Raw genomic sequence first — 13,583 nt, 5'->3', positions numbered from 1 at the left:
TGTGCCATGACCAGCCTTTCAAAGCACTTCATGTCTACAGACGTGAGTGCTATGGGTCGGTAGTCAATTAGGCAGGTTACCTTGGTGTTCTTTCGCACAGGGACTATGGTGGTCTGCATGAAACATGTTGGTTTGACAGACTCGGTCAGGGACAGGTTGACATCATGGGAAAATCAAAAGAAATCAGCCAAGACCTCAGGGAAAAAAATTGTAGACATCCACAAGCCTGGTTCATCCTTGGGAGCTATTTCCAAACGCCTGAAGGTACCACGTTCATCTGTACAAAAAATAGTACGCACGTATAAACACCATGGGACCACGCAGCCGTCATACCGCTCAGGAAGGAGACGCGTTCTGTCTCCTTCAGATGAACGTACTTTGGTGCAAAAAGTGCAAATCAATCCCAGAACAACAGCAAAGGACCTTGTGAATATGCTGGAGGAAACAGGTACAAAAGTATCTATATCCACAGTAAAACGAGTCTTACAGTGGGGAGAACAAGTATTTGATAAACTGCCGATTTTGCAGGTTTTCCTACTTACAAAGCATGTAGAGGTCTGTAATTTGTATCATACAGTGGGGGAAAAAAGTATTTAGTCAGCCACCAATTGTGCAAAGTCTCCCACTTAAAAAGATGAGAGAGGCCTGTAATTTTCATCATAGGTACACGTCAACTATGACAGACAAAATGAGAGAAAAGAATTCCAGAAAATCACATTGTAGGATTTTTAATGAATTTATTAGCAAATTATGGTGGAAAATAAGTATTTGGTCAATAACAAAAGTTCCTCAATACTTTGTTACATACCCTTTGTTGGCAATGACACAGGTCAAACGTTTTCTGTAAGTCTTCACAAGGTTTTCACACACTGTTGCTGGTATTTTGGCCCATTCCTCCATGCAGATCTCCTCTAGAGCAGTGATGTTTTGGGGCTGTCGCTGGGCAACACAGACTTTCAACTCCCTCCCAAGATTTTCTATGGGGTTGAGATCTGGAGACTGGCTAGGCCACTCCAGGACCTTGAAATGCTTCTTATGAAGCCACTCCTTCGTTGCCCGGGCGGTGTGTTTGGGATCATTGTCATGCTGAAAGACCCAGCCACGTTTCATCTTCAATGCCCTTGCTGATGGAAGGAGGTTTTCACTCAAAATCTCACGATACATGGCCCCATTCATTATTTCCTTTACACGGATCAGTCGTCCTGGTCCCTTTGCAGAAAAACAGCCCCAAAGCATGATGTTTCCACCCCCATGCTTCACAGTAGGTATGGTGTTCTGTGGATGCAACTCAGCATTCTTTGTCCTCCAAACACGACGAGTTGAGTTTTTACCAAAAAGTTCTATTTTGGTTTCATCTGACCATATGACATTCTCACAATCCTCTTCTGGATCATCCAAATGCACTCTAGCAAACTTCAGACGGGTCTGGACATGTACTGGCTTAAGCAGGGGGACACGTCTGGCACTGCAGGATTTGAGTCCCTGGCGGCGTAGTGTGTTACTGAGGGTAGGCTTTGTTACTTTGGTCCCAGCTCTCTGCAGGTCATTTACTAGGTCCCCCCGTGTGGTTCTGGGATTTTTGCTCACCGTTCTTGTGATCATTTTGACCCCACAGGGTGAGATCTTGCGTGGGGCCCCAGATCGAGGGAGATTATCAGTGGTCTTGTATGTCTTCCATTTCCTAATAATTGCTCCCACAGTTGATTTCTTCAAACCAAGCTGCTTACCTATTGCAGATTCAGTCTTCCCAGCCTGGTGCAGGTCTACAATTTTGTTTCTGGTGTCCTTTGACAGCTCTTTGGTCTTGGCCATAGTGGAGTTTGGAGTGTGACTGTTTGAGGTTGTGGACAGGTTTCTTTTATACTGATAACAAGTTCAAACAGGTGCCATTAATACAGGTAACGAGTGGAGGACAGAGGAGCCTCTTAAAGAAGAAGTTACAGGTCTGTGAGAGCCAGCCATCTTGCTTGTTTGTAGGTGACCAAATACTTATTTTCCACCATAATTTGCAAATAAATTCATAAAAAATCCTACAATGTGATCTTCTGGAGAAAAAAAATCTCATTTTTTCTCATTTGACGTTGATGAAAATTACAGGCCTCTCATCTTTTTAAGTGGGAGAACTTGCACAATTGGTGGCTGACTAAATACTTTTTTTCCCCACTGTATATATATATATATATATATATATATATATATAAAATACTTAATTTTCAAAAGCTCCTTGACCATGTGACCTAGACACCTCAAACCAAATTTGAAATGTTCACAGGGTAGGGACACACATTGCAAAGCCTTTGGTTTTCCTATAAAGCACAACATTAGAGCCCCAACTCTCTGACTCCCTCAGTTTCACACAACAATAAGACTCAACACTCTGCAAAGTTGGACGGCCAGGTTTTGGGCATTCTAAAAAGTATTGTGTTGAACAGTTTGTCATATTGTCACCTCTTACCTGGACTACTGCAACGATAATCTCTATAGCCTCTCTGTCCTGGCTCTTTCTTACCTCTGACATGCTGCACACCTAAATCCCCTGTCACTCACTCTACTAATCTGACTTCCTGCTTCCATATCACCCCCAACACCAGACACCTGGCCACTGGGGACCTTGCCTTCAGCTCAGCTGCACTCCTCTAAAACTTCTCCAACCACCATCACATAATTTGCCTATTTAAAACCAGACTCACAAACCATCTCTTCAGACAACACCTATGTTTACCCTCCACTCAGCCTTCAGTCTCCCATTTCTTGTTAGATGTTTTGACTAGAACCAAAACATTTGATCATATTACTCCAGTGCTAGCCTCTCTAGCTGGCTTCCTTTTAAGGCTATGGATGATTTCAAGGTTTTACTGTTCACCTACAAAGCATTGCATGGACTTGCTCCTACTTATCTCTCTGATTTGGTCCTGCCGTACATAATGTACCTGCACGTACACTACGGTCACAAGATGCAGGCCTCTTTATTTTCCCTATAATTTAAAAGGAAACAGCTGGAGGGAGGGCTTTCTTCTATAGAGCTTCTCTTTTATGGAATGGTCTGCCAATCCATGTCAGAGAAGCAGAATCGGTCTCAACCTTTAAGTCTTTACTGAAGACTCATCTCTTAAGTGGGTCCTATGATTGAGTGCTATCAGGGGTGAGAAAGTGAACGGCAAGACACTGGCGAGAGGAACCACCCTTGCTGTCTCTTCCTGGCCAGCTCTCCTCTCTTTCCTGGGATTCTCTGACCCTATTACGGAGGCCGAGTCATTGGCCTGCTCACGCTCTCACATGCCGTCCCTATGAGGGCACATCACGTCATGCCAGGCTTTGTTCACTATACTTGACTCCCTTGGGCGGTTTGATTCACTGACGTAATCTTCCTGTCCGGTTTTGCGCCCCTTATGGCTAGCGCGGTGGGGGAGATCTTCCTGGGCTATACTCGACCTGGTCTGTTGATTTTGTCGAGGAAATTCAACACAGGGAGACACTAAGTCAATATTAAATGAATCACTCTTTATTGTCAGCAAGCTGGAGAGGTCACAGTCAAACTTAGATGCATAAAGTACCGGTCTGAATTGAGCTCTCCTGGGGCAGTCCCGTTAGTTCTCTTATAATGCTTGCACAGACAAGCTACATAGGCATGGTTCATAGGGTTGGTTCCTGCATGTGTCTGGCACCGTCTCCTATCTTAACTTATAGAACATATTCTGGGCGTTCTGGAGGGTGTCATGACCGTCTCCCCCTCATATCTCTACCCAGCACCTACAGGAACCAATGATTGTATGAGACAAGATGTACCATTCAAGGCTGTCTCTCCAGACTATACATTTTTCCTCCACAATTTCCTTTGAGTGGTGTGAGGGCTGTGCTTTGGCAAAGTGGGTGGTGTTTATCCTGCCTGATTGGCCTTGTCAAGGAGTAGTTTTGGACGGCGCCACAGTGTTGCTCAATCCACCCGTCTCCGTCCCCAGTATCTATGCTGCAATAGCCTATATGCCGGGGGGCTAGGGTCAGTCTTTTCTATCTGGTGTAATGTGTGATCTTAGGCATGCTCCCTCTGATCCTCTTCTATCTCTCGGTTTCTCCTCACACACACACACACACACACACACACACACACACACACACACACACACACTGTACACAGTGATTGATTGATTGATCTTGTTGCTATATTGCTGTATATTTCTCGTTCTAGGTAGAACCCTTTGCAAAGGTTTCTACAGTGCCTTGCAAAAGTATTCATCCACCTTGGCGTTTTTCCTATTTTGTTGCATTACAACCTGTAATTTAAATGGATTTTTATTTGGACTTCATGTAATGGACATACACAAAATAGTCCAAATTGGGGAAGTGGAATGAAAAAAATAACTTGTTTCAAAACATTCTAAAAAATAAATAACGGAAAAGTGGTGCATGCATATGTATTCACCCCCTTTGCTACGAAGCCCCTAAATAAGATCTGGCGCAACCAATTACCTTCAGAAGTCACATAATTAGTTAAATAAAGTCCACCTGTGTGCAATCTAAGTGTCACATGATCTGTCACATGATCTCAGTATATATACACCTGTTCTGAAAGGCCCCAGAGTCTGCAACACCACTAAGCAAGGGGCACCACCAAGCAAGCGGCACCATGAAGACCAAGGAGCTCTCCAAACAGGTCAGGGATAAAGTTGTGGAGAAGTACAGATCAGGGTTGGGTTATAAAAAAATATCTGAAACTTTGAACATCCCACGGAGCACCATTAAATCCATTATTAAAAAATGGAAATAATATGGCACCACAACAAACCTGCCAAGAGAGAGCTTCCCACCAAAACCCACGGACCAGGCAAGGAGGGCATTAATCAGAGGCAACAATGAGACTAAAGATAACCCTGAAGGAGCTGCAAAGCACCACAGCGGAAATTGGAGTATCTGTCCATAGGACCACTTTAAGCCGTACACTCCACAGAGCTGGGCTTTACGGAAGAATGGCCAGAAAAAAGACATTGCTTAAAGAAAAAAATAAGCAAACACGTTTGATGTTTGCCAAAAGCCATGTGGGAGACTCCCCAAACATATGGAAGAAGGTACTCTGGTCAGATGAGACTAAAATTGAGCTTTTTGGCCATCAAGGAAAACGCTATGTCTGGCGCAAACCCAACACCTCTCATCACTCCGAGAACACCATCCCCACAGTGAAGCATGGTGGTGGCAGCATCATGCTGTGGGGATGTTTTTCATCAGCAGGGACTGGGAAACTGGTCAGAATTGAAGGAATGATGGATGGCGCTAAATACAGGGAAATTCTTGAAATAAACCTGTTTCAGTCTTCCAGAGATTTGAGACTGGGACGGAGGTTCACCTTCCAGCAGGACAATGACCCTAAGCATAATGCTAAAGCAACACTGGAGTGGTTTAAGGGGAAACATTTAAATGTCTTGGAATGGCCAAGTCAAAGCCCAGACCTCAATCCAATTGAGAATCTGTGGTATGACTTAAAGATTGCTGTACACCAGCAGAACCCATCCAACTTGAAGGAGCTGGAGCAGTTTTGCCTTGAAGAATGGGCAAAAATCCCAGTGGCTAGATGTGCCAAGCTTATAGAGACATACCCCAAGAGACTTGCAGCTGTAATTGCTGCAAAAGTTGGCTCTACAAAGTATTGGCTTTGGGGGGGTGAATAGTTATGAACGCTAAAGTTTTCTGTTTTTTTGCCTTATTTCTTGTTTGTTTCACAAAAATAAAAAAATGTGCATCTTCAAAGTGGTAGGCATGTTGTGTAAATCAAATGATACAAACCCTCCAAAAATCCATTTTAATTCCAGGTTGTAAGGCAACATAATAGGAAAAATGCCAAGGGGGGTGAATACTTTCGCAAACCACTGTAGCTCAAATCATAGTATAAAAATATTGATGTTTGAAGTTCCGAATGTCTGGCGAATATCGAATCTCAAACCAACTTTACCATGTTTTGGTAGGATCTTGATGGTATCGAGAGTCGTGATACTAAAGCTGGTATTGATATCGAAATCAAAATTCTGGTATCGTGAAAACACTATTGACACTATGAAGGAGCGTGTGTGTGACTGTGCAGCAGGGCGCTGCCCACACATTATGACTGTGAAACAGAGGGCTCCAATGCTCTTATAAAGCAGATCCGTCCTGCTTCAGTGCATCAGTAGTCCAGTGGCATATTCCACTCTAATGGCTGTCAGCCCTGTATTTCTGTAGTTTTATTCTGAGCGCTGCTGCTGGTCAGCCCTCTCAAGTCCTTGTGCAAGATAGTTCAGGATCAAAGACACGTCTGTATTGTAAAAGGTTTTGAACATTTTTAAGATGAGTCACCACAATAACACTTAAACATTACCTTCTCTGTGACCTTTTCCCTGTACCTTTTCATTTTCATTGTATTATTGCATTTATTCGATCCTCGTATGCTTACTGTGTAGTCAATTTTCTGAGTTTTTTATTTAACACGGGAGGATCTTGTCAATGATCTCAAGGCAGCTGGGACCATAGTCACCAAGAAAACAATTGGTAACACACTACACCGTGAAGGACTGAAATCCTGCAGCGCCCGCAAGGTCCCCCTGCTCAAGAAAGCACATATACAGGGTCGTCTGAAGTTTGCCCATGAACATCTGAATGATTCAGAGGAGAACTGGGTGAAAGTGTTGTGGTCAGATGAGACCAAAATCAAGCTCTTTGGCATCAACTCAACTCGCCGTGTTTGGAGGAGGAGGAATGCTGCCTATGACCCCAAGAACAGCATCCCCACTGTCAAACATGGAGGTGGAAACATTATGCTTTGGGGGTGTTTTTTTGCTAAGGGGACAGGACAACTTCACCGCATCAAAGGGACGATGGACGGGGCCATGTACCGTCAAATCTTGGGTGAGAACCTCCTTCCCTCAGCCAGGGCATTGAAAATGGGTCGTGGATGGGTATTCCAGCATAACAATGACCCAAAACACACAGCCAAGGCAACAAAGGAGTGGCTCAAGAAGAAGCACATTAAGGTCCTGGAGTGGCCTAGCGAGTCTCCAGACCTTAATCCCATAGAAAATCTGTGGAGGGAGCTGAAGGTTCGTGTTGCCAAACGTCAGGCTCGAAACCTTAATGACGTGGAGAAGATCTGCAAAGAGGAGTGGAACAAAATCCCTCCTGAGATGTGTGCAAACCTGGTGGCCAACTACAAGAAACGTCTGACCTCTGTGATTGCCAACAAGGGTTTTGCCACCAAGTACTAAGTCATGTTTTGCAGAGGGGTCAAATACTTATTTCCCTCATTAAAATGCAAATCAATTTATAACATTTTTAACATGCGTTTTTCTGGATTTTTTTGTTGTTGCTATTGTCTCTCACTGTTCAAATAAACCTACCATTTAAAATTATAGACTGATCATGTCTTTGTCAGTGGGCAAACGTACAAAATCAGCAGGGGATCAAATACTTTTTTCCCCCACTGTATGTGACCGACCGGCTCGATTCGGTCTTATGTAACAAAATTTGAAATTGTATTTTTTACATTGGATAAAAGTAGAGACTCAGAGCTAGAAAATGGTATATCATACACTACAGTTGAGGAAAATGGGAAAGTAATTCTGCTTTGAAAGTTGATTAACCTGTAACTTCACTTTTGAGAAAAGGTTACTTGAATGTTTTGGTACACCTACAGGAGAGCTCTTCTTTGTCTACATCCATTCAGCATCGTTGACACCTTCTTAAGCCTTAGCCCTATCCATCTCTTAAGGATTCACATGTGAGGCCATGTACTAAGCAACCAAAGATTTCAAGACTAAAGGCTGGTTTATACTACGGGTGTGTTCTTAAATTTAATCTGGAGTGCCAGAGTGTGCTCAGAGTGCTCTCTGGGCGTTCATAAACTCAGAGAACTGGCTAACGGTGGCTAGCTTGCTAGCTACTTCCAGACACAAATGAGAGAAAAGCTCACTCTGACCAATTTACTCGCCTTAGCAGAGCTGGTTAGGCTGTTTTTATGTTATCCAGAGCGTTGGTGACTGTGCTACTGGCAACAATTTAATTATGCTTTTTTGGCAACATTTACTGACACCGGCCATAGTCAATGTAAATTTGTCAGTTATTCTGCACTCTAGCACACTCAGACGGGTGTGCTCTGAAATTGGTGCAGCTAGCCAGAGCAAATTTACCAGCTACGTCTATCGACAGTTGTCGCAATGACATCATTAACATGCTATTGAAATGGTTACTTGCATAGTGAAGTCTTTTGTTTAGACATGTAGCTAGCTAGCTAAACAATGAACCATAATCCCAACTCATAACGTTACTACCCTGCATGAATCTGCAGGTAGCTAACCAACCAGGTTCAATGTTAGCTAGCTAACATTAGGCTATAAATAGCAATGCAAATGGCTCTGAGATACAAATAATATTACTACACAGATCATACACGTAACGTTAGCTAGCGAGCCAGCCAGCTAACATTAGCTAGCTAGCTAACAGTACACTTTAACTTGAAATTAAAACTACTTGCTGACAAAATTAGAAACGTGTAATATCTGAAAATGTAGCTAGCTAGCTTATCCCTCTCTGTCACGGATGCCATGGTTGCCCTTAATTTGAAGATGTAATCCGGAGACAGGTGTTTTATACAACAGCCTTCTACAGTGGGGAAAAAAAACGTATTTAGTCAGCCACCAATTGTGCAAGTTCTCCCACTTAAAAAGATGAGAGAGGCCTGTAATTTTCATAATAGGTACACGTCAACTATGACAGACAAATTGAGATTTTTTTTTCTCCAGAAAATCACATTGTAGGATTTTTAATGAATTTATTTGCAAATTATGGTGGAAAATAAGTATTTGGTCACCTACAAACAAGCAAGATTTCTGGCTCTCACAGACCTGTAACTTCTTCTTTAAGAGGCTCCTCTGTCCTCCACTCGTTACCTGTATTAATGGCACCTGTTTGAACTTGTTATCAGTATAAAAGACACCTGTCCACAACCTCAAACAGTCACACTCCAAACTCCACTATGGCCAAGACCAAAGAGCTGTCAAAGGACACCAGAAACAAAATTGTAGACCTGCACCAGGCTGGGAAGACTGAATCTGCAATAGGTAAGCAGCTTGGTTTGAAGAAATCAACTGTGGGAGCAATTATTTGGAAATGGAAGACATACAAGACCACTGATAATCTCCCTCGATCTGGGGCTCCATGCAAGATCTCACCCTGTGGGGTCAAAATGATCACAAGAACGGTGAGCAAAAATCCCAGAACCACACGGGAGGACCTAGTGAATGACCTGCAGAGAGCTGGGACCAAAGTAACAAAGCCTACCATCAGTAACACACTACGCCGCCAGGGACTCAAATCCTGCAGTGCCAGACGTGTCCCCCTGCTTAAGCCAGTACATGTCCAGGCCCGTCTGAAGTTTGCTAGAGTGCATTTGGATGATCCAGAAGAGGATTGGGAGAATGTCATATGGTCAGATGAAACCAAAATATAACTTTTTGGTTAAAACTCAACTTGTCGTGTTTGGAGGACAAAGAATACTGAGTTGCATCCAAAGAACACCATACCTACTGTGAAGCATGGGGGTGGAAACATCATGCTTTGGGGCTGTTTTTCTGCAAATGGACCAGGACGACTGATCCGTGTAAAGGAAATAATGAATGGGGCCATGTATCGTGAGATTTTGAGTGAAAACCTCCTTCCATCAGCAAGGGCATTGAAGATTAAACGTGGCTGGGTCTTTCAGCATGACAATGATCCCAAACACACCGCCCGGGCAACAAAGGAGTTGCTTCGTAAGAAGCATTTCAAGGTCCTGGAGTGGCCTAGCCAGTCTCCAGATCTCAACCCCATAGAAAATCTTTGGAGGGAGTTGAAAGTCCGTGTTGCCCAGCGACAGCCCAAAAACATCACTACTCTAGAGGAGATCTGCATGGAGGAATGGGCCAAAATACCAGCAACAGTGTGTGAAAACCTTGTGAAGACTTACAGAAAACGTTTGACCTGTGTCATTGCCAACAAAGGGTATATAACAAAGTATTGAGAAACTTTTGTTATTGACCAAATACTTATTTTCCACCATAATTTGCAAATAAATTCATTGAAAATCCTACAATGTGATTTTCTGGATTTTTTTTCCTCATTTTGTCTGTCATAGTTGACGTGTACCTATGATGAAAATTACAGGCCTCTCTCATCTTTTTAAGTGGGAGAACTTGCACAATTGGTGGCTGACTAAATACTTTTTTTCCCCACTGTATGTGTTCTCTTTTCAACTCCGTCTGCATATTTTCAATCAAACGCCAGAATTTTCTCCATCTCCTTAGCTATCATACTCTAATTCCACTGATTTCAAAACTCAGTCCTCCCGAAAGTAGAGAGCAACACTTATGCAGTTCTACTACGTGATATCTTTCAAAAAATCTGCGTTAGAAAGGATTACCTACACATACTGACCAGCTCATGTTATTGACAGAAGCGTGCTATATGGCAGACCAATCCAAACTCATCTCTCAGCATGTCCAGCCCACTCATTATCTCAGCCAATCATGGCTAGCGGGAGGGTTGCTGTGTTTTTCTGGAGGCCATTGATTTAGTCTGGAAAATAGCATTGCGTCAGCTAGGCTGGATGCTGTGCAAGAATTAAAGCTAACTGACAGGCTCACCGTTGAACTCGTCATCTTTCTTCTCAAATCCAGAGGACATAAAACAATATAGAGGTAAGATAGATATCAATTTTGAGATATGACATGTAGTCTTTTCATATTTTAGTATACACTTTTCATATTGATGCAAAATTCCTGTTCTTTTTAAAAGATTCTCACAAAAATAAGCGTATCTCTGAAATTTCAACGGAGCACTGAGCATACCGTAAGCTTTTTATTTTCAACGCTTTTTACATTTAATTCAGCTTGTGTCATGCAAATGTAGCTTTTTGCGACCCGCGGAAACAACTTTGCGGACAACCACCACATCATGTAAAGTCCTCAAAAGTTGCTATGAGAAAGCGGCACCGCTCTGTCAACAGAGCTCGGTGCTTATTATCAGATTAATTAGGCTGCGAAATCTGACTTTTTGCATATGATGTTAATGATATGTTAGAGAAAGACCCATCTGAACGATTCAGAACATGAATAATCATATTTGTCTTGGTAAAATGTATTTTGGAACATAAGGAAGTGACATTTCATTGCCAAAGCGCGTGTGGTTGGACACCCTACAATAAAAATAGATGGACTATTAATTCATACAAGCAACGATTTCAAGAGATTCCTCCTAAAAACAGTGTTTATTGAAATGTAATGTAGATACAGGTATGCTACTCATGCTCATCATTACTATGTGTGTTTTATTCACAGAACTTATAGGACTTGTATAGGTGGAAGGAATATCTAGATGGAGTTTGTTGTTATTGTGAGTGTTGTTGATATCTCTCTCCTGACGTTCCATTGGGGTTGTGGGTCGCCAGGTGCGGAGGACGTGGTGATGGCTTTTTCACGACAAGAAACTGAAGACCGGCGGCAGTGACCCTGGACCCGTCCCCGGCAAACCAAACTCCACTGACCGACACAACACTGTTGAGTTTCTGGAGAGAGAATGGGCAACTGTTATGGATGGAAGGACAGAGGGTGACACCGGGTGTTGTTTACCTTTTCTCCCCCCCTTCCTTTTATCCTGCCTCCTTCCTCTACAAACTGACACACACCATTGCCACAGACACAGTAGGTATACATTACCTTGGCTTAGGTCCTTGGTGTCGAGCAAGCCGTTGAAAAATTCAAAACCTTGTTTTTTTTGTCTTGTTTTTTTGTTTTTGGCATCGGGCCATGTTGTTTCGTATCTGCTCTGGTCAATGGTAGAACCTTGTTGTTTGGTCAAACGAAATGTGAGTGTTTTACCTGATGACCTTGCGGGAAGATAATGAAATATTTTTGTTTACTTTTTTTGGTTGAATTTGTTTATTTTTTAACTGTACACTGTTGTGTTTAATAGTTTTCATATTCTGTCAAACCGATTGTACTTCTTGCTGCTTATTGCTGCTTTGAACAATAGGCTGTCAAGAGGGCAACTCTGCTTCCAATTTGGCACAAGTATTAGAATCAAGGACACTAGCACACACAAACACAGATAAAGTATGCACATGGCCTTTCCCCAAGTAAACAAGGTTTTGGGTTATTGTGAAGTGATATAACCCTTTTTATTGTACAGACGGGATAAATACAATAATGAGTTGATTGTGCCAATTATATATTTATTTTCTTTTGTAAGATACATTTAACATGATTTTTAAAAGGTGTCTGACGAGGGACATACTGTAGTTCTAATTTATTATTGATTGAATTGACTCGCTCCCAAACTGTCAAATCTAAACGGGCCGAATCAAAACTCCTAACGTTATCAAAAGTAGCCAAGAGCATAATGTCAGCACTCTTTAGATTGGACTAGGTTGCTCTTGACTCACACTAATGTAATTACAGTGAGGGAAAAAAGTATGATGCTGATTTTGTATGTTTGCCCACTGACAAAGAAATGATCAGTCTATAATTTTAATGGAAGGTTTATTTGAACAGTGAGAGACAGAATAACAACACAAAAATCCAGAAAAACGCATGTCAAAAATGTTATAAATTGATTTGCATTTTAATGAGGGAAATAAGTATTTGACCCCCTCTCAATCAGAAAGATTTCTGGCTCCCAGGTGTCTTTTATACAGGTAACGAGCTGAGATTAGGAGCACACTCTTAAAGGGAGTGCTCCTAATCTCAGCTTGTTATCTGTATAAAAGACACCTGTCCACAGAAGCAATCAATAAATCAGATTCCAAATTCTCCAACATGGCCAAGACCAAAGAGCTCTCCAAGGATTTCAGGGACAAGATTGTAGACCTACACAAGGCTGGAATGGGCTACAAGACCATCGTCAAGCAGCTTGGTGAGAAGGTGACAACAAGTTGGTGCGATTATTCGCAAATGGAAGAAACACAAAATAACTGTCAATCTCCCTCGGCCTGGGGCTCCATGCAAGATCTCACCTCGTGGAGTTGCAATGATCATGAGAACGGTGAGGAATCAGCCCAGAACTACACGGGAGGATCTTGTCAATGATCTCAAGGCAGCTGGGACCATAGTCACCAAGAAAACAATTGGTAACACACTACGCCGTGAAGGACTGAAATCCTGCAGCGCCCGCAAGGTCCCCCTGCTCAAGAAAGCACATATACAGGCCCGTCTGAAGTTTGCCAATGAACATCTGAATGATTCAGAGGACGGGCCATGTACCGTCAAATCAAGGGTGAGAACCTCCTTCCCTCAGCCAGGGCATTGAAAATGGGTCGTGGATGGGTATTCCAGCATGACAATGACCCAAAACACACGGCCAAGGCAACAAAGGAGTGGCTCAAGAAGAAGTACATTAAGGTCCTGGAGTGGCCTAGCCAGTCTCCAGACCTACATCCCATAGAAAATCTGTGGAGGGAGCTGAAGGTTCGAGTTGCCAAACGTCAGCCTCGAAACCTTAATGACTTGGAGAAGATCTGCAAAGAGGAGTGGGACAAAATCCCTCCTGAGATGTGTGCAAACCTGGTGGCCATCTACAAGAAACGTCTGACCTCT

The 13,583-nt window shown here is 42.7% G+C and overlaps 1 protein-coding gene across 3 annotated transcripts in view; it reads left to right on the top strand.

Moving 5' to 3' along the window:
• LOC121546784 (beta-catenin-interacting protein 1-like) overlaps positions 1–12,513 on the top strand; it is a 73,840-nt gene extending 61,327 nt beyond the window's left edge. For all 3 annotated transcript variants that reach the window (XM_041858023.2, XM_041858021.2, XM_041858022.2), the window contains one exon: positions 11,441–12,513. In XM_041858023.2, the coding sequence (XP_041713957.1) occupies positions 11,441–11,499 (59 nt within the window). In that variant the 3' untranslated portion in view covers positions 11,500–12,513. The remainder of the gene's footprint in view (positions 1–11,440) is intronic.
• Positions 12,514–13,583: the final 1,070 nt, after the last annotated feature.

The sequence above is a fragment of the Coregonus clupeaformis genome, chromosome 30, assembly GCF_020615455.1.
Source record: "Coregonus clupeaformis isolate EN_2021a chromosome 30, ASM2061545v1, whole genome shotgun sequence".
Lineage (NCBI taxonomy): Eukaryota > Metazoa > Chordata > Actinopteri > Salmoniformes > Salmonidae > Coregonus > Coregonus clupeaformis.
This window is presented reverse-complemented; position numbering and strand designations above follow the sequence as displayed.